This window comes from Ruditapes philippinarum, unplaced genomic scaffold, assembly GCF_026571515.1.
Source record: "Ruditapes philippinarum isolate M1 unplaced genomic scaffold, ASM2657151v2 ctg3203_1_1_1_1, whole genome shotgun sequence".
In the NCBI taxonomy this organism is placed as follows: domain Eukaryota; kingdom Metazoa; phylum Mollusca; class Bivalvia; order Venerida; family Veneridae; genus Ruditapes; species Ruditapes philippinarum.
Window position 1 is genome coordinate 1 of NW_026864551.1, and position 22,841 is coordinate 22,841.

Sequence of the window (22,841 nt, forward strand, 5' to 3'; positions counted from 1 at the left end):
TACAGAGATCCAGGGAATTGCCAGTTCAAGAATATAGTTTTCAGAAAAGCTGGGATCGATTAAAACATATAGGGATCCCGGGATTTGACCAATTCAAGAATATAGTATTTGATTTTTCCAATTAATTAGGCATATATAATTATAAGTATTGTGATTTCCGCATATTAAGTTTGATAATAAATAGCTCTAAATATATCTATATCCTAAGTTAAATTCATTTAACGTTCATTACATACAATAAAAAAATTAAAAACTTAACGTTTAATGGCCTTTCATTACGACAATAATCAACACAAATATAGTTTATTAGTTTTTCGTCTATACCTAATACGATCCCGGGTCCCGGATCCCGGGATTTTTTTCCCACCAGTAACTACATACGCTAAATACCTGAAAGGATAAAATGACCGGAAAAGAAGAAAAAGAAAAAAATGCACAGAGCCAGATGTACACTTTATGTTAATTAACCCAAGCGAAAACTTACTACAGAGAAACATTAAGGTGAAAATCGCTAAATCAAAAAGTCAGTGTAAATATGATTTATGAAAAAAAATTCATGAAAACAAAACATTATATCATTGGCTCCAAAGCAAAACTTGCTGCTTTTTAAAAATGGCGTGAAAAATGAAGGTTTTTTTTGACGCTATGTAAAATTAAATTTGATTGGCTAAATAATTTTGGATTTTAGCCCTGACAGAATAAATTTTGTAGAAAACTGGAAGCCAAGCTTCGATTAAATGTTTGGATGGATTCGAAGTTTTAGGTTGTTTCTCAGTAAAATCCTAACGTAATACCGGCTCGCATAATACCATACACGTAGTAATGTGATAATGTGCATTTTACTACCAAATTAAGGTTGACAAGTTCCACCTTTCCGACCTTAACCGCGTCAAAGGTTGTAATGGTAAGACCGTATTGTGGACAGGTCTACCACAGGAACAATTTTCATTATTATTTGAAATATCAATAAAAAAACAATTGTCATATATCACTTGAATATTCATATAAGATATTTCTGGGACACGTAATGTTGATTTAGAATGGACATTTATGTAATGAATAATAATAAGTATAATAATATTTTGTTCTAGAACAATTTCTTGCACGTTTCTTCTATATTTAGATATGACACATAAGATGGTGTATCTTAAATCCTGATTTTACAGACATTTCAATTCCTTTATTATTATAATACTTTAAGATAATATTTAAAGCAGATATGTTAGTAAGTTAATTAGTATGCTACATTCTTAAAGGTGATAAAGGATATTCATTTAATTTAATGTAGCATTGGGATTCTGTGATGAAAACTTACCACTCTGAAAAACTACAAGTACAGATGTCACAATTATGACGTGAACTTAAGTGTCTCGAACACACGATTCCTGTATGAGCGATAGACACACATCCTTTCCTACATGGCCACATTTCTCTCTCTCAGAACGAGCCTTCATCAAATCATGCCCATTATAATTATGTGTTATAAAATTTTAGATACAAAGTCATGTGACCAACGTAGAAAGAAGAGCTCAAAGCGGGAAAAATCCATCCAGGAGCCCTTAACAGTATGGTCAGCGCCGAGGAAACGAAAGCTACGAAAACCCATTACACCCGAGACAGATAAATATCCAACTCAAGTAACCGATACGGATGTAGACTGTCTTAGTATGGAAGTGACTCCCAGTGCCAGGTACAGGTTTTACTGCACAAGAATCGAGCGTTCCATCGGTGTCATATTCTTTCAGTCCGACAAGCGTAGTAGTAGATCAACACTTTTACGACGTCATATTCTTCAAGTGAGGCTATTGCTGCATCGTCACCATCGCCACATAGCTCTCACCAGTCTGAGTGGCCCCTTCCGTTTGAAACTGTTCGCCGAAATATGTACAATATATACACGTTGGCAAGCAGACTGAATTACATTTTCGTTCATCAAATTGGCTGTTAATGAAAAGCCAGATATAAATACACTTCGCTAATCAGGAATGTTCTTTACAGGGGATGTTTTTTAATTTTCAATAGAGTCTTACACATGAATTCCTTTTTAAACAGAAATGATGCTGTACTAAAAAAGGAACCTTTACAGTCTAACTTATATATCCTATTTTTACAATATTTGATAAGTCAATGTTTACATACGTTCTTAGGCATTTCAGGCAAATCTATCTTTAAAAAACGTAAAACAATATATATTAAACAACAGCTCAATTATGTGAGCAGAAGTATAGGAATTTAAGTTAAGTATAAGAAACTCAACGAAAGTACAATTTGCGGTCAGAAAAAAGATCGAACATTGTTTTAAATTAGTGGATTCTTTTAAAACAAAATAGGTCAAACAGTTCCCCACAACCCCTTTTAACTTGTTGACATATTTTATTTTTTGTAGCGCCCGTTAACATCTTTACCTTTTTCCGGTCGGTATGTTCGAGGTCCTTTACCTAAGCATGACGGATAGGACCTCAAGTCGAGCTTGCAATAGTATAGGAATGTAAGCAAAATTAAGCTGTATTAGACGAAAGTACCAGAAGGGGGCAGGGGACCTAAAAATGAACAATTCTGTATTTCAGCGTGGCCAGAAACACAATTCCAAATATTTCAAAATCTGTTTCACAGGCAGATAACCAGTTGCACGGCATTTTTCAAGGATATATGGCAAACATTGAATAACATAATGGTTTGCATGCATTGCTCCTAAAAATAATGACTGACAGCAATTAATATAATTACCCAACCCAGCAAAAATCTAAAATATACCAATATAGGCAATCTTCATGAAGGTGCAGCATACTCCAGAATCCGCCCGATTCCTTTAAAAATATCACTTACACACAGTGCAATCAATGGCATTTTCAAAAATAACCAATAAAGTGTCTGTCATACGTTTAGATTTTTTCACAAAACTTATCCAAAATTTCTTACTTGTTTTTGTGTCATCTGTCAAAGCTTGAGTTTTCACTTTTTCATCTCCATTCGGAGAGTCACAAATATATACAAAGCTACCAACATGCTTAGTCTCGGGTTAAAACCCCAAAATACTGCTCATTTTCTATATACAAACAAGAAAGAATTACAATGACAGAGAAATATCCAAAGTTTCCAGTACCTTCCAAACACCATTTCTAAGTTATAAAAAAGATTGACCCAGGGCCATCATTCGGATATGTCCCCTGCCCCCTTAAATTTAATTAAAAGTATACGAATGTGAGTAAAAGTACAATAATGTGAGCTAAAGAAAAAAAATGTCTTGAAAGCAGAAGAATGTAAGTGAAAGTATATAAGAATATCAGTTACAGTATTGGAATGTCATTTAAAGTGTTTGAAAATACAAGAATGTCACTGAAATTACAAGCAATGTTGGTGAAAGTACAATTATTTCAGAAGATGCATACAAATGTGAGCGAAAATTTATATGAGAATGTGAGCAAAAGTATAATAGCGAAAGTAAAAGAATGTGATCGGAGGTATAAGATTGTCAGAAAAGGTTTAAGAATGTGAGCGAAAGTATATGAATGTATAGGAATACAATGTTGCAAAGGATATGGTTTAACGTTTCAGCAGTTGTAACCATGTAACAATGAAGCAAAAGAGTAGAACATTCGATATTCCGAAGAAGCCTCCCAGGAACAAACTTCACATCGTCTTTATGCTGTAAACATGCAGTAGCATTCGGACCAAAGGCCGTGGAGGACGTGTGTTTCAAGCAAACATCCCTAACCACTCGCCCAGGCAACCAGCCTTAGTAACTTAAACTCAAGCAAAATGAATGTTAATTTAATACGATTTCGTATGAATTCAGGTCGAGAAGATTTAGTGCGATGTTTTGTGTGCGGGATAGGCTTGAAGGACTGGATAAAGACTGATGACGTCATGGAAGAACACCGGAAGTATTCGTCTGCGTGCCCGTATCTATTGCAAAATGTAAGAACACATAAACGCATAGTTACCCATTTCTGCTTATTTATCTTAATATGTCTGAAACCTAAAAGCAAAATTGAGAAGCGAACTACCTTCCGCTTAGCATGCAATAAAAAAAAATATGTATCTTTAAAATTTGATTGAAAACCCAACATAAACTTGGAATAGAGTCACACGTGTAATGGTAAAGATAACTTAAAGATATACTAATTTATACTTATCTTCCGGTGAAATACTTTTATTGCAGTATTTTTTATTGAAATCTAGTAAATTCTTCCTAAATATGTCGTATTTGAATAAATGAATGTAAAAAATGTTTGGGAGCTGTAGTCCCTATTACTGCCAAATTTATCTGGTCTCTCATTATAAAAACTGCCACATTTTTTTAAATGACACAATGTAATTATCCTGTGATTACCTGTAATATGTAGTGTTTAAAACGACACATATTTTCTCTGTGTGTATTCAGAAGATGTTTATTTTACTTTTCAAAAGAGTCTGTACATTAATTACCTTTTTTACAAATATCAAATTTGAGCATAATATATCTTTAAAGTGACAAGGCACATGGTAAACTAACTAAACACAAAGACCTCTTCATTTATATAAATAATTGTAGATTTTGAGTTTTAAGGAAATATCAAACAAATATATCCATGGTAATACGATTGCCGATAATTTATGATAACCATATGTTATTGAAATATTTTTCATTTATTTCGATATTGTGGTTTTAAGAAATCTTGTCGGTGGTTCCATCATTTAGTCTTAGGCGATACTTGAACAAAATCTTAAGTTTTAACAAAAATTGTGTTATTGAAACAAACGACGTTTTCCTATTTGATCAATCATTGAATGGTGATTTTTATTTTTTATTTTTCAGTTAACGTCAACGGAAGGTATCTTGAAAACTTTTTGATAAATTCACCTTAAAGTCCATTAAATACCATTTTTCTTTGTGTAGCTCTTTCGGAAATTATCAGTAAAGTATCAATGCAATTATATGATTAACGACAATTCCCAATAAAGACCAAACATAGTCTATATAAACTGGTAAGAAATACACGGTAAAACAATCATTTTATTATTAGTTTTTTTTTTTTTAAAGATTTTTGACAGGTTCCCAAGTAAAAACGGTTGTTAACTTATATAACCGCTAGTCGAGGGTTATATTGCAAACAACCGTTTATACGCGGTGATGTAACATGTCAAACATCTATAACGAATTTATAAAAGCAAAATGATTTTTTTAGGAAAAACGAAAGATATTTATAAAGATATAAGCTTATCCAATGAAAAGTGATAGTGATGTTAGTGATGTGCAGTATGTGCTGCAATGATGAAAAAAGGATATGACATTTTATTTGTAACAAACTTCATGTTCTGTTTTTAATTAGGATATTTTTCTTTGTTCTTGTTGTTGATATGATTCATACTATTCTTATAGGAACATTTTTTAAAGAACTTTACAATAAATTTTATAGTTGACTCTTCTCGCCAAGCCGGGAACCAGACGTCATACAGAGTTCGCTCCCCTCAGTATCAAACTATGAATGCGAGGCTGGAAACATTTGAACGTTTTCCGAGTAATGTAGACATACCACATCAACAATTAGCCGTTGCTGGACTATTTTACACAGGTAATCAGGGGCGTACCTTGGCTTATTTTGAGTACACGCCAATTATAGTCCCTTGGGCAAAGTGTCCTATTTTCATCAAGCCTGAAGTGAAGATTGTTTTTATTAAATGATTCAAAAAAAGTTATTTACCATTAGGAAAACCAAATATTTGTAATCAAGATGGTTAACTTTTTTCCGTTTTTTCTTTTCTTTTTCAATATATCTAGACAAGAGATCATAGTCGGAAACCATGATTCACATTCCGAATACACTACATTTAATACATGTATACGGCAAAATTCCTGGGTCACCGAGGATGACATGAGATATAATCAAAGAAAATATTTCTTTAAAACGTATATATCATTAGAAAAAAAAACAAACAAAGCCAGGTATTTCTATTCTAATCAAGATGTTTAAAATACTATTTTTTTGTTATATTTTTTTATTTCAAAAAACCTTAACATGAGATATAATCAAGGAACAAGGAAAATATTGCCTATGACCATAAAACGAACACAACGGATTAAATGTTTAAGTGTAACAATAATCTATAGCATCAAAACCACACCTTAAATTCATTGATACGCGATCACTTAGGTGCATTTTGTTAATATTAGAAAATAATTGTTTTTTTTTTTACAATTTTTCCTCAATTTTAATCTTTAAAATTCATCTAATATATTTTAGTTATATTATTACGCAGTTAAAATTAATGCCTTACTAGTCTGGCAGAAATTCAAGTCAAAACCTTAGAAAAAAGAAACATAACATATAGGTATTTGTATCGCATACAAATATTTACAAATGAACAGGAAAATTAGCAAGAGTGGAAACATATTTTAGTTTTGTAAAAAGTTTAAAATAAGAAAAAAAGGAAGAAAGGACATTCTCTCATATGGCTTTACTTTGTTTTTATTGTAATTTTATCTCTGTTCTGTATGACTATATATGTGATGAAGGCTGACACGTATTCCTTTGTACTACAAACGTTCCAGACAAACATAAAGTTAAGCGAGGTTTATAAGCATTATAACATTTTATTTTTTAAGTTTTAAAAATGATAATCCTTAATAAAATCCGCATAGGGTGGAACAAATTGAATTTTTATGGTAACACAAACATAACCTACTTACAAAATTGATGATTTGTATTAGAAATAAAAAAAAACACAATAGAAAATTTCTCGCTAAAATCCCCACATGTTCTTTTCTCTTTCATGTATGTGCTAAATTGCGCTTTACTCGCCTTTGATTGTATGAATATATTTGACAGAGGTTACATCGTAAACATACCTATGGAATCAATAAGCAGCTACGCAACTATAAATAGATCTACATCAATTATTTTCGCTTCATTTTTTTTCAAATATTAATTTCTCGAAACTCTATTCATTAAACACGCCCGTGCGTATTGGCGTATCGGCAGGAACGCCAGTGGTAATCTTGAGGTTTTTATGCTCCCCAAAGGGAGAGCATATAGTCGCCGTCTGACCGTCCGTCCGCCCGTCTGTCCGTTCTCACAGGACAGTAATAAAATGGCTAGAGGGACGACCAGAGGTAACTGTTCTTTCTCTTTGATGTCATTCATTCCATAATGATTTTATGTGGCTATTTTCTTTTGTGTGGCTAAAAAGAACCATAGAGAGAACAATAAAGTAGCCACATTATTACTGTCCCTTTAGAACGTCCGTCTGTCCTTCTATCCGTCTGTCCGTCCGTTGTCTTGTCCGAAGCATACTAGTAACTTGGAAAACCCTTGGAGATAATTTGTTTAAACTTTCCAAAGTGGTACAGAACAGTTTTTTAATTATAAATCTTGCCCGGGACATAACTCTAAAATTATAGGAGATATCAACATAAAACTTTGTAGGTAGATATAATTCAATAGGTAGCTGTGCAGTGCACAAGAACCGTAACTCTGCCATACCTAATTTTTGTGTTATTGCCATTTGTTCATTTTTACACTTTGAACTTTGTCCAGAACATAACTCTAAAATTATAAGAATAAGAGATAATAAATATGAAACTTTGTAGGTAGGTAGATCTCATTGGGTAGAGTGCATTTAAAAAGCCGCGTTTTTGAATTATCTCCCCTTTTAGAAAAATCTTTCCGAACTTATTCAATAATTATTTATTAAACTTATCAACATAAACGTCGAGGTAGGATAGACTCAATGAAAGATTTGCATGCACAAGAAACCGCTAAACTCTCCATGCCCTTAATTTTTGGAGTAATTGCCCTTTGTTCATTTTTACAATTTGAACTTTGTCCAGAACATAACCGTAAAATCATAAGAGATATCAACGTGAAACTTTGTAGTTAAATAGATCTCATTGGGTAGAAGTGTATTTCAAAAGAACCATAACTCTACTAAGTCGTGTCTTTTAACTATCTCCCCTTTTAGAAAAATAAATGTTGTCCGAGACATAACTCGATAATTATAAGAGATATCAACATGAAACTTTTTAGATGGATAGATCTCAGTGAGAAAATGTGCAGTGCATAAAACCCGTAACTTTGCTTTGCCAATTTTTGAGTTATTGCACTTTAATTATATTTATACTTTAAACTTGGTGAGGGATGTTACTCTAAAATTAACAGAGATATCAACATGAAACTTTGTAGGTCGATAGATCTCATGGGTAGAAGTGCATTGCAAAAGAACCATAACTCTGGTGAGCCCTGTAATTGAATTATCTCCCCTTCTGGAAAAAGCTTGTCCGAGACATAACTCTATAATTATAAGAGATTTCAATATGAACTTTGTCTCAATAGGTAAATGTGCAGTGCACAAGAAACGTAACTCTGCCTTGCCTTATTTTGGAGTTATTGCCCTTTGTTCATTTTTACATTTAAAACTTTGTCAGGGACATAGCTCAGAAACCATAACAGGTATCAACTAGAAACTGTATGTAGATAGATCTCATTTATTAGAAGTCCGGTGCAAAGTCTTGCCTTATTCTGGAAGTTTTGCACTTTGAACTTTGTCCAGGGACATAACTCTGAAACTACAAGAGGTGTACTTTCCTGTGTCAAAAACCTATTCGGGGAGCATCACCCGGTTCAAACCGGGCTCTTGGTTAACATGACGGGACTGGAAATATTTTTCAAGATTAATGCTCCATCTGATGTATAGGTCTAAACCAACAACTTGTGTTCAAAGTTTTAGATCATTCGCTCTCTCTGTTTTTTTCCCAGCATAATTTTTCTATATCTGTAGTGAAAAATGACCCAGAATCGAAAAGTCGGTCTAAGTATAGCAAAAAATACGATTTTCAATTTGTCTCAGCATTTTTCTTAATTATCATTTGCATACCTTTCGTTTTAAGTGCCCCAGATGTTCTATGAAACGAATTCAAATTTTATTCTTTTACTAGACCTTTAATCCTCAGTGGTGGAGTTCCTTCAACAAAACTTCAGAATTTCTAGGCATATCGTAAATTCGTAATCCTCTTATCTAAGCATATATATCATATATAGAATGGATATTGCATGAAAGTGGTACTCGTATTTAATCGGTTGTATTGCTCAATGCATTCATGTTGATAATTCAATGATATATTCCTACAAGCTCGCAAAATGATGCATTATCCTAATATTATGATAATAATACATTCTGTATTATTCGTGAAAACTCACAACAAAAACAGATGAACTAATTTTCTTTAAACCTGCTAAGAAAATTTGGCTTGCCAAAAATGTCGTCTAATTTTCATTTTTTACATTTTTGTCTCGAAATAAAAAAAAAAAAAAAAAGAATTAAAGGTACTTGGTGTCTTGCCTGGTACTGGTACCATGCAGTTTTGAAGGATTGTCTGGGTCTCTCAATATAGGGTTAAGGGTTAAATATATGCGTATGGATAGAACTTCCTATACAAATCATAATTTATATATGGTGTTTATTTTAGTTCATTTGTGCAGGAAGCTATTATCGACACAACATCAAATTAATCACTTGACCTTACATGTATCAGTACTAAGTATTGAGTTTAACGTTTCTTGCTCAAAGAAACAACGGCCAGATTCTCACACTGCCCTAAAAAGTTAGATAACTAGACCGATGTTATAATGCGTGTAAATAAGATGCTATTATACAGTGTTAAGTACAATATGGATTCTACTGGACTCCTAAACAGCTCTTAAACCTATATTACACTTGGCTAGCGTCTCGTCAAATATAGGTTCGATAGCTCCGTACTCGTGCCAATAAACTCCGGTATTTTACTCAACAATGTTCTTAACCTAATACATGCATTACAGAACACACACTACTGAAAATATATTGGGTGGTTACGTGGTCAATCTGAAGCAGGCATTTGATGTTAATTACGGGTAAAGAATAAACTCTAATTTTGAATATTTATAAAAGTGTGATTTTGTTATAGGAGAAGGTGATTTATGTCGGTGTTTCACGTGCGATGGTGGTCTTAAAGACTGGAGTACGGGCGACGACCCTTGTAAAGAACATGCTACGTATTTCCCTAAGTGTAACTATATCATACAACTGAAGGGGGCTTCATATGTGAGAGACATGCAACATAGAAGAGGATCAAACGTGCCGTCGACGGTAAATATGTGTAGGGATAAAGATTCTTTAAAAGAACGGCTGAATCCGAGAACTGAAAATGAATATTGAAGTGCCAAAATAATCTGCGAGTCTCTGTTTCCGTTTTATAATGAACATTGTCTGAATGTTTATCAAAATGATCTGTGATATAACATTCACTTGTATGTTGACATAATTTGTAACGAGTATTACATTGTTTGTTGTTTCTTTGATCGGATGGTTTTATTTTCTGCACATGCGCAATCTGAGAAGGGAAAAACAGATTGTTCTGCACAGAAATTAAAGTAACACATTTGACAATGGCACTTGATTTCGTTGAACTTCTGATGCTGTTTTCAAAATTATGTGGATTTTATATATGAGCCGCGTCACGACAAAACCAACATAATGGGTTTGCTACCAGCATGATTGTATCCAGACCAGCCAGCGCATCCGCGCAGTCTGATCAGCATCCATGCTATTCGCTTACCAACTATATTACAAGTAGAGAAACTGATAGCGAACAGCATGGATCCTGATCAGATGCGCAGGCTGGTCTGGATCCATGCTGGTCGCAAACGCACTATGTTGGTTTTGTCGTGACGCGGCTCAATTATGTATTTAAGTGTTTGTTATATTTACAAAACATAATGATTTGAATCTTTACAGAGATCAAGCATTAAACACTGTAAGTGCCGATTAGAAAACGTAAGTGTATAAAGACATTTGCAAACAAATGGGATGATCTTATTGGATAAAATGTTATTTCAATCACCTACATTTTAATAATAAATTATTTATAACAAATGAGCACTATAAATACAATGATATACTTTACAGGGTACTGGTGGTGGGTCAGCCATGCAAACATCAACGGCAACAACAGCAACAACAGCAGCAACAACAACAACAACAGGAGCAACAACTTTAAGCATGCCGTCAATGGATAGGCTTAACATTTCGGGCAGCTTAAGTGAGTGTCCAAATATAAGATTTGATAAAAGCATTTTAGCTGTTTTTCGTATTTTTCTAAATTTTGCGTTTTAATAACTACATGCTTAGACGTGACAAAATTATACGGAAGCAGCCCGGTATCAATTCATTATCAAAAGTTGTAATACAAATTAGCAAATTGAAACTCACAATTACGTGTTTAAAATTTCTAATAAGGAGTTTAAGACTTTCTAATTACTTTTTAGGCGTTTTAAGCTTCCTATGTTTTTTATATGTACTTTATTACGTAAATGAAAAAAAAACAACAAATAAATGTTATTTTAAACTAATCAGGCTTTTCAAACTTTTAATTATGAGTTCATATTTTAATAGAACATCCGTTTCTAGAGGGCCGCTTCCTTACAATTCTGTTACATGTATCACTCATATTATGCTTAAAATGCATATTTTCCAAACCAAATTTCGGTTTGTTTCCTTTTTTTCTACATCTAGCCTAACATGTTAAAGAATCAAAAATGATCACATTTAACAACATTGAAAAGTATTTATTAAATGTTTAGACAGGAGGTCAACGGACATACAGTTAAGGGAGATGGGATATTCCGAAAGTGACGTGGAACACGCTAAAGCTGAAATAAGAAGAAAAGGTATTGTACACACGAAATTTATAGATACCGCATTTATGATCCTTTCTAATGAAATAAGTAAAAAGTCGTTACTTTGATTATGACAACACTTATGCGAAGGATATGTTAAAGGAAATTAATGTGTATTCAGAAAGTATGTAAAATATGTAAAAGAAAAATCTGTATATCGTTTGAAGAATGTTTTGTTTCAAGTCTGCTTTGTTGACGAAAGAAAGCTACATTTCTGAAACGAGAACGATAACTGTACCAAGTACTACACAATTTGTGACTATAATATTTCACTTTCATTGAAAGATTAAATGTCAATATTTGTATAGAAAGTACGAAAGCAGTCCAGAGAGCATGTGTTGCACACATCTCAAACGTAATCATACAACAGCTTAGTTCACTTGAACCTTAATACAAAGAAACAGAGTCAGAGCAACACACTAATTAACGTTTTCCGGTAAATAAAAATGTATTTAACCAAATCAGTCTCTATAAATCAAGTGACCCCTTGAGCGGGACCAATATCGACCTTAGGGGGCATACTTACTGTAAAGTTTTTCAAGACAATGCTTTATGCCAAATAGCTGTGTAGGAGCACATTTGTCTCGGAGCACATTTGTCTTACGTAAGACAGATGCGGTCGCATTTGTCCCACATGAGACAAATGGGACCTCAAATGTCTACCCCAAAAAACTCATTTGTGTGACGAATGTGCTCCGATCAAGTTTTTTAAGGGACAAGAAAGCACATTTGTCTCATGTGTTTTTAAGGGACAAGAAAGCACATTTGTCTCATGTCATTTTTTATGAATTATTTGTCACATATTTCCCCAAGGCAGAAATTCTTTTTTAGAAACGAGGTTCGCCGTTTTACCTCATGTCAAGTGTAATCATAAATAAGTTTGCTTATGCTTTCTTTATGATAACCTAAAGTGAACTATTAATTATAATATCTCTAATTCAAAAAATTGATTGGCTTAACCTGAAGGTGTACACTAAAACATACTAAATCCCGTTCACGATGGTACAATGGTGACAGCGCGATGGCACGATGGTACGTTGATGAAAACGCGATGGTGCGATGGTGAAAACACAATGGTACGAACGTGAAACAACGATTGTACGATGGTGAAACAACGATTGTACGATGGTGAAACAACGAAGGCTCAATAATAAAAAACGTGATGGTACTATGGTGTAAGACGATGTTACGATGGTGAAAATACGATGGTACGATATGATGAAACTGCGATGGCATGATGATGAAAACGCGATATTATTTTCTCTATCGTGTCATCGCATCATCGTGATTTCAATATCGTGCCATCGTGTTTTAATCATTGTTTCATCTCAATTTCATCTTTGTACCATTGTGCATAGCTGTTCAGGGAGACAAAAATGTTACTTATGTCCAAACGGAACACTGTAATCGGTTGATATTGAATGATACAATATCGTGACTCGTTTCGCATCTCGCCGAAATCTCGCGTCTAGCGAAATCTCGCATCTCGCTTCGCATTTCGTTCGTCGACGCGAGACAAGAAATTGATTCCCGGTCATATACCGCTAAGTAGTATTACATAAAATCACTTAAAGGCCCATTATGCCTTAGAAATGTTTTTATTTGTATTATTCAAAAACTTTTTTATTTTTGGTATACTTTTATAGCTCCAAAAAGTTACTAATTGACTTATTACCTGAACCATTTTTTTCATCTGCTTCTTTTTGCAGTTTGTTCAGTTGAAGTGATTTAGAATTTTGTATTGAAGTCAAAATACTACTTTGTTTACATTTTTCTACTTTTATAACGCATTATTTTACATTTATCGCGAATTTCTTTGGGTTACAAACATCTAACTTCCTCAGAAATCATTATTTGAATATTAATAAATTCATACTTGCCCTATCTGAAGAAGTAAACATTTATTCATTTCGGAAATATCGTGGTACGGGATACTTCGACATTGCGAGATCTCGTGTCACAATATCGTGCCTCGCTTCGTGTCTCACCGGAATGTCGCGTCTCGCCCGATTCTGAGTGGCCCGATATTCCATAAGTATGGCATTACCCGGATTATTTCAGAAACTCATGCATGTTGTTAGTGCTTTTTCAATGGCGGATCTGAAAGCCGCAATTCTTGGAAAATCACGTTTTTTATTCATATATTTCTGATGAAAACAAAATACGTGTGTAATGGTATTCTTATTTTCTTTTATAGGTCATTTAAGGGCCTCCGTGGCCGAGTGAATTCAAAAAACCACTTGCTCCTAACCACTGTAGGTTCAACAGATACACGGGGCGTTGAATTTTTCATGCGAGGATTCCGGTCAGTGTCCAAATGCGGAATACATATCCGCGTGCGCACGTAATTGCTATCGCGTGCGCACGTAATAGTATCGCGTTGCCACGTAAAAGCTAACGTGTGCGCACGTGATAAATAAGAAAATGCTATGTCCCCTTTATGCAACCGTAGATACTACCTTGGTTTTGCTTAAAATACATTTCTAGTGCCATAAAGCATTTATAAAACTTTAAGCATTGAAAATAAATAACAATAAAAATAGACTTGCTGCATATTTGTTTAGGTTCTGGATGCTACACTAGAAATTTTCATTGTGACATGCAGAACAGGTTTATTCTTTAATTTAATATATGACTCCTATGCATTTTTGACTGACCGGAAGTGACCTCAAAACGGTATTATAAATACAGAAAACAAAGAACAATGGCTGGTAGCCGGTATACAGATGCGCATAATCATAACCTTTTAAGAATTTTATGGAAAAATGTGAGACAAATGTGCTTTGAGTGTCCTTTCTATTGTGTGTCGAACACATCTGTCTCATTTCCACTTTGTCGCAAATATGAATGTTTACGAACACATCGGTCACACTTTGTGAGACAAATGTGCTCCGAGACAAATGTGCTCCTACATAGCTGAGGTCCTGGCATAAGTCTTTCGCACAGTAGATTAAAATGTATTAGCTTATATCCTTTCAACGACTATAGCATAATAAAACGTAATTACGAAGTTGTCACCTATAGATGTCGTAAAATCCAAGTCCAAGTTGTATATGATCTTATGTGTAGAGATTTAGATTTGTGGCCCCAACATACATGTCAATATACAGGATGACACGTATTCGAGGTCAATTAGCACAGGTATGCTAATATAAAAACGTGTGTCCGTGCGAATTCGGCGAAACCGACCACGAACAAATTCTTCTGAGCAGGACCGTGTTACGTGGCCGTTCCTGCTTTATTGTGTTATGTTTTTCTACTAGTAAGATAATCAATGTACTGGACAGTGACAAAATTATACAATGTATGGGACAAATGTTATCCATCAATGTTTTTTTAATTTTTTTTAACAATGAAGCGTTCACATTACCATAACTCGCTGTGCATCAAGTAACTTCTCGTAACCACGTGCTTTAACGCACGCATACAAATTCAAGATTTTATTCCAAATACATGTGGGTATTATACCCATGAGTACACAGCATACGTACAAACATACATACATACATACATAAACATTATATCAAGGTCATTAAACATATATAACATATATTTAACAATTCCTGTATATTTGAGACATAAGTTTGGTTTAATATGAACAGAATAATCAAGGTTTAAATGAAGCATATGTTTTGCATAATGATATCAATTAAGTAACATTACATTTACCTTCCTAGCTACTATAATTTACGAATATTCAACATTTATTCTTAGTTCAAACATTTTAAAGATAAACATTGATAATTTTCTTATAATATTTTCATTTTGAGATGTTAACAATTCAATAAATTTGGTGTATTTGGTTTTTTTCCAAACATATTTATCTATGAGCTGTTTTCTCAAAACATTGTACTGTGGACATTATAATAATACATGAAATTCATCTTTTAGTTTTAAGCAAATATTACATTTTCTTTCATTATAAGGAATTGCTTCAGGTTTATGCCATCTACCAGTTTACTTTTAATCTATGCGAAGAAGTCCAGAAACGTGATAAAGATTTCCTAAATTTTTCAATATTAACCATTGACAGATATGATTTAAAACCAAAATCACAAAACAATACATAACTTCTTGCTCTTGATGAATCTCTTAAAGTTGCATACCAATTTTGTATAAATGTATCTTTTAATCTTTGTTTTACTACTGCTAAAAAAAAATAAAAATAAACACCCCGAGTAGTCCATACTTCATTAAAACGTAAGGATTGTAACAAAATCATAACAGACTTAGCCCAGGACATTGAATTCTAAATCTCTATACATAAGATCATATACAACTTTGACATATTTTGTATTACTTGACTGAACAACTTTTTTAAAAAGTATTTTAAAAATTTTAAAACTTCATTTTTTTTTAAGTTCCCTTTCCAAGTTCCCAAAAGAAAAATTTGTTTTTTTTTTTTGTTTTTTAACTCCAAAACAATTTCTTAAATATTTTAAAAAAGTTTTTTTTCTAATCATGATTTATAAAGAAAACCCCTTATTTTTTAATCCATAATTTAAAATTTTGGTAAAAAAAAATCCATTTTATTTTTAACTGACATACAAGAAAATTCGAAATAAGTTTATCCCAACCCCCTTCAATGTTTGTCCAAAAGGGTTTTTTAAAAAGGGTCATATTAAAAGATCCCTTTTTTCAACTGATTCCTTTTAAAATAAAATTAAAAATTCGGGTCTGGGTTTTCCCCCCCTTTTAAAAAAAAATAAAAACCTTTTGTCTTTGTACATTAACCCCTAATTCCACTATCAAAAATATTTTTCAAATTTAATTTTAAATCCTTTTTGTAAGCCCACCTCTTTTTCAGACATAATCACCATATCATCTGCATACAATAATAAAAATATCTTTAAAATACCTAAGTCAATACTTTCAAAACCATTTAACATAAAATATTGTTCTATATAATTTAAATACATAGAAAATAAAAACGGCGAAAGGGATTTACCTTGTCTTACTCCCAAGTAACATACAAATTCTTCACTAATAGTATTATTGTATTTTACTCTTGATCTTACATTCTCATACATGGACCTAATAATATCTAACATTTTACCTCTCACTCCAAATTTAATTAATTTAATTAATTCATACCAAATAACATTTCAGCTTTAGTGAAATCTACAAAAACAGCATACAACTTTTATTATTATCTAATAAATGTGTTATAATACCATGTAATATAAAACATTATCAATAGTGCTCATGATTTTTCTGAAACCAGCCTGGGATTCTATATACACATTGTATTTTTCAGCCCATATATTTAAACGTTCATTAATTACTTTTGTAAAAAGTCTCTAAGAGTAATACTCCTATAGTTATTAGGGTTATCTATATCCCTCTTTTTATGAATAGGTACTATAAAACCTTCTGCCTAACTTGATGGGAAGTAACCAATATCAAACATTTCATTAAACAAAGTACCAGTTTACAAATTTCAGTACCAGTGAAAAAAAAAGAAAAAAAGGAATATTAAGTTCAGAGAACATGACATTTAATTCTTCATTTAAATATCTATCATTAAAATATAAGACATCTTCATCAGCTTGATAAAATACAGACTCAGGATCATTTACAGATTTAAAATATCTCTGAAAATCATCTGTGGTAAGCTTACATTTATTATTTTCAGAAACAGTACCTTTTAACATTTTCCAGTATAACCTAGCATTACGAAGCCTTGCATTTTCTAATTTGTGTGTTTGTTCCTTATCATAAATAAATTTCTTTTTCCTAATAGTATTTTTATAATAACTACGAGCTTGTACCATTTCTGCCCTTGTTTCATCACATTTATTATTTCTCCAAATATTCAGACATCTATAATATGTTTTTTTAAGATCTTTACAATCATTATCATAATATACATTATTTTTTTCTTATGTTAGAACCAATGTTATTTGTGACATTTCTTTTAAATAATGGATTACATACATCTTCCAATAGATTACAGAAATTTGTCAAAGATTGATCTATTTCATGGCTACTTACAGCATCATCAACATTTTGACATATATTTACAAATTCATTCATAACACTATTACTATATAAACTACTAATATACAATTCCTTTTTACTGTTTTCCCATTATAACTGTAAGGTATCTTTGAATATCAGTTTCAGTTTTATCTTCATTTTCAGATATTTTACAAGATTTTAGATTAATGTGCACATAGCATACATGTCAAACACCACTAAACCAGTTATTTATGAAGCTAAAATACCATGGTCAAGTGCCCACTCGGAATTATAGACTACACTTTAAGTTGGTGTTAGTGTGAACATGTTAGCAAAAGTGTCAGTCTTTCTAAGGATAAAAAGTTTATTTAAATCAGATGACTCTGTCCTGGGGCAATTTGGATATAAGGAAGCTCTTGAAACAGGATTACTCCTATGTGATGTTAATATTAACCAATTATGCGATATTTACATGTATATACGCCTTTTAACGCCTTTTTCACCCCCCCCCCCTTTTTGGTGTCTCAAATGGTGAAAAAATGCCTTATTTAGGCCCCCAACACTTGTTTTTGTTTGAGAAATGTTGTTTAAAAAAGTGACCACTTTTTCGGCGCGGCCTGCAACCAAAAGATACATCAGGGGGTTGCAAGAATGGGGATGTGCCTCCTTTCTGTTTGGGGGTTTGAAGGGGGCGGAGTCCCCCGTCATCGCCAAGAAAATTTTGGACTTGTGAGAGGCTAAAAATGACCCCAGATCGATCATAAGGTAATGTGTAACCAACGCTGAAAAGCATTTGACTCTATCTCAAGTCAATTTTGATGGAAAAAATCAACGCAAAATAGTGATTTTTGGTAATTTTGAGATGTCCCCTCGTTGCCATGGTAACATGAAATTTAAGCCTGAGCAGGCAATTGTCCAGTCAACATTTGTGCCAAGTTTGATAAGTATTGAAGCAGTTTTTATAGTTTTATAGCAATTTCAACTTGTAACGGGAGACTTTTCAATAAAACAGCCATTTTTCACAAAATGCTCATGAAATAATGGGTTAATAGAGTAATAAATGATGAAAAGAAGTTAAAATTAAAAGTTAAAGACATTTATAATGTGCCTTGTAATGAGTCAATTACTTTTAATAATGACTTTGTTTTAACGACATTCGTGCAAAAAGTTACCTCGGTAAACATTTCAGGAAGGTATATTCAGAATAGAAGGTAAATCTAGCTCATACACATACTTAGCCCAATTGAAAACAACAAGAGATATATGCCACAATTTTAATATTTGAGTGCATTAAAAAAAAACCACAAATATTCAAACATACATATTTATTTTTGTTTACGGGAGGGCTTTTGTTCGCCTTGTTAATTTCACGGGAGGGGCTTTTGTCCGCCCAGTCATTTTCATGGGAGGGCTTTTGTCTGCACTGTTATTTTCACGGGAGGGCTTTTGTCCGCCCTGTCATTTTCACGGGAGGGCTTTTGTCCGCCTTGTTATTTTTTGAGGGGAGGGCTTTTGTCCGGGAGGGCTTTTGTCCGTTTCCCCTAGAAACCTGCTACTGCACATCGTCTCATTATTATTTACCATTCTTCCAAATAGTTTTAATTGCATTCTTTTGATTCAAAAGATTCAGAGCGGAAACGAAATTTTGAAATGCATACACAATGTGTGACCTTAGCAATGACCCGAGGAAGGTCAAACCTGCGCTTGCATCTCATAATGGTAAAATTTCTTCAAAGTATTTTCATTTTTTTCCATCGGTTCAAAATATACACACAGAGCGTATGCAAAATTGGTAATAAACGGACAGACAGATAGACGGACGGACGACCAGGTGCATAACAACATACGACGAACTATTTTCGGTTGTATGAAAATGGCAATAGAAAATAAATTAATGCATTAAATTTATTGAATTTTTACAGGTGATTCTAACCCAAGTGTTGAATTGATTGTGAACACTATCCTAGACATGCAAGACAGGACAAATACCGCAACAGATAGGACAAATGCCACGCAAGATAGAACAAATATCGCACCAGATAGGACAAATGTCGCGCGGGATAGATCGAACGCCACACCTGAAGCACAGAATGAATCCGAAGGTAGTTATATATATCTGACAAGTTGTTTGAAAAGTAAAAAAAATGAACACATAAGTACATCTAGAATCCTTCAATCAGATTAAACAATATATATATATGCAAATTATTTAGAGTAAATGTTAATGCGTATATGAATTGAACTTTAAAAAAGTTTTATAAGGTTAAAGGTTTATAATAAGCGAATATCAACGTGTAACTTTTTAAACAATATTAATACAAAAGGTTTGTAATAATATAATGATAATTTATGACTATATTAACAATATACTGTAAATGCAAAAGGTTTGTAATGTAAATGTGTACTATATTTTCAATATAAATGCAAAAGGTTTTTTCAACGTGTTACTTTTTAAACAATGAATGCAAATGGTTTGTAATAAGTAAATGTCAAAGCGTTACTTTTTATACAACATAAATGCAATGGGTTTATAATTAGTAAATGTCAACGTGTTAATATTTAAACAATATAAATGCAAAAGATTCTTGATAAGTATTAAAATGTTAATGAATTACTAGAGTAATAATTCATTGTTAACGTGCTACAATATAAACACTTTAAATGCAAAGGGATAATAAATCAATGTCATTGAAGTACAATAAGTCAATTTCAATGTATAAGAAGTGTAAAAAGTCAATGTCAATGTATTACAAGTGTAAAAAGTCAATGTAATGTATTACTAGTGTAAAAAGTCGATGTCAATATATAACTAGTGTAAGAAGCTAATGTCAGTGTGTTACTAGTGTAAAACGTCACAGTATTACAAGTGTAAAAAAGTAAATGTCAATGTATTACTAGTGTAAAAAGTCAATATATTACTAGTGTAAAACAGTCAATGTCAATATATATCTAGTATAAAAAGTTAATGTCAATGTATTACAAGTGTAAAAAGTCAATGTCAATATATTACTAGTCTAAAAAGTCAATGTCAATGTATTTCTAGTGTAAAAAGTCAATGTCAATGTATTACTAGTGTTAAAAGTCATAGTATTACAAGTATAAAAAAGTTAATGTCAATGTATTACAAATGAAAGAAGTCAATGCCAATGTATTACTAGTGTAATAAGTCATTGTTATAAACACTATAAATGCACAGGGTTTGTAATAAGTCAATGTCAACGTATTACTAGTGTAATGATCATAGAAACAAGCATCAAACTTTTGTATAAAGTTATTATTAATGTCTTTCTTTCTAAGATACTGTAAATGTTAAAGTATTGCTACGGTGGCAAACAATTTCAATTCAAATAGTTTATAATTCGACCTTGAATCATGCATATTTAACAATCTGCAGTGTTGTCTCATTGCTGAACAATCAGTGGCTTCCATCCGATTTCATTTTGGACCGCTAAATTTGGGGTGTATTTACCTACCCCTAAAACGCATTGACTTATTATGTATAGCATTTATACACGAGTATGACTTATCTATCCATAACGGGGCTGCATAACGGGCCAGAAAGTGGAATCCTAAAGTTTCGTAAAAGTAGAGAACTAAAACCATTAAAAGTTTTACATTTGAAAATAATAAAACCACACTTAAATGCAATGGGTATGCTAAATAGTAACAAGTCTGTGGGTAACAGTAAAAATATCACCCTGGGTAAAATAACATTTCCCAAGCCGTTATTAATCGGAAAAAAATACTGTAATGATATAACATTTTCAACAAAATATAAGTGTAATGACATAAAAAATACTTTAATGATAAAACATATACAAACTAAATTCCACTTTAATCTGTTTTTAATTGGTTAACATAATTTCGTTATGTCTTTTTCTCTCTTCCAAAAGATATACAAGAAATAGCGGCTGAACATGAAAGACTGTCAAGGATTGTTCAATGTATGCTTTGTGTCAAAGAGGAACCGGATGTTCTATTTCTGCCATGCGCACATCACAGACTTTGTCATAACTGCTCGGACAAGGTTTCTCGATGTCCAGTGTGTGAAACAGTGGTGAAGGAGAAAGTTCGGACGTATCGAGCATAGCGAAAGGGGCGCGTAACAAAGATGTAACATTTCACGTGCGTTACTCCAAAGTCGTCTTATTTCTTTTTTTTTCTCCCATTTCTTGTATTCAGTTTTTAATATAGCTTCATCTAGTCATTTCAAACCTGTAAAATGCTTATAATGTTTCAACATCTTAATGTTTAGGGAAAAAATCATATTTTTTTAAAAAAATATACCGAAAATATATACCGTTTTATTTTTCACAGAGTTTTAAACATTCGCCATTTGAAACATTTTTAATGTTTATATAAACGTCGTTCTAGAATAAGCTTAACAGACAAAGCACAAAAAATAGAATTGCTGAAAATAGTATTAATACTATTTTCAAATTTTCAAAACATTTCGGGTGCTCAAATCATAGCATGTAAATAAAATATACATGTTAATATTATGGAGAAATTCCGACTTTCTTAATTCAGTAAAACATACATTATGTACTGCTAAAGTTGTTGTTGAAGCAAAGCAAAGTGATGTAAAAACATGCAAAAAGTGTGGTCTTAAACAAGTGACCTAAATCTACATGTAATCTCAAATTGTATTTCGCTTAAAAAGACTCGAACAGCTTTCCTTAATAGTGTTGATAGACAATAAAGTCGTGAATGAAAGGATGTAACAGCGAGACGTTTTTAAGAACTATCTTAAACAAAGTGCTTGTAAATTTATATACGATTGTTTAGTTTTTGATAACTAAGCGTTTTATCTAAATAAACACGAGTACTTCAATAACGGAAAATATTTAAGCGGTATTGCCTAATTTACATAGCTTATATTTCGTTTCGGTAAGATGTGTGATACTAGGTTGAATACTGAGCATTTTAATCATATATAATTACATTGCATTATCAGTATGATAGCTCAAATGAAATTGAAATATGAAATATGTAAACAAATATATAAATGTGTTCTTATGCTAAAACAGTATAAATTAAACATATCCGCATGCGCAAGATCAGATAAAATCTGCCTGGCAAAAACTCTCTGCGTCCCCTAAGGTAGTGCTTGCGACACGCTCAGCTGAAATTGAATGCCAGTTTAAATGAAATTAAGGAACTTAATTCTACCTTAATTATGTCTGT

General features: G+C 32.5%; 1 protein-coding gene across 1 annotated transcript; it reads left to right on the forward strand.

The window, feature by feature from the left end:
• The first annotated feature begins 2,467 nt into the window (after positions 1–2,467).
• Positions 2,468–22,066, forward strand: LOC132726044 (baculoviral IAP repeat-containing protein 2-like). The gene is made up of 9 exons (XM_060711291.1): positions 2,468–2,488; positions 3,797–3,918; positions 4,799–4,814; positions 5,400–5,555; positions 9,923–10,104; positions 10,924–11,056; positions 11,598–11,684; positions 19,577–19,756; positions 21,548–22,066. The coding sequence occupies exons 2-9, from the start codon at positions 3,868–3,870 to the stop codon at positions 21,742–21,744; spliced, it is 1,002 nt and encodes a 333-aa protein (XP_060567274.1). The 5' UTR covers positions 2,468–2,488; positions 3,797–3,867; the 3' UTR covers positions 21,745–22,066.
• Positions 22,067–22,841: the final 775 nt, after the last annotated feature.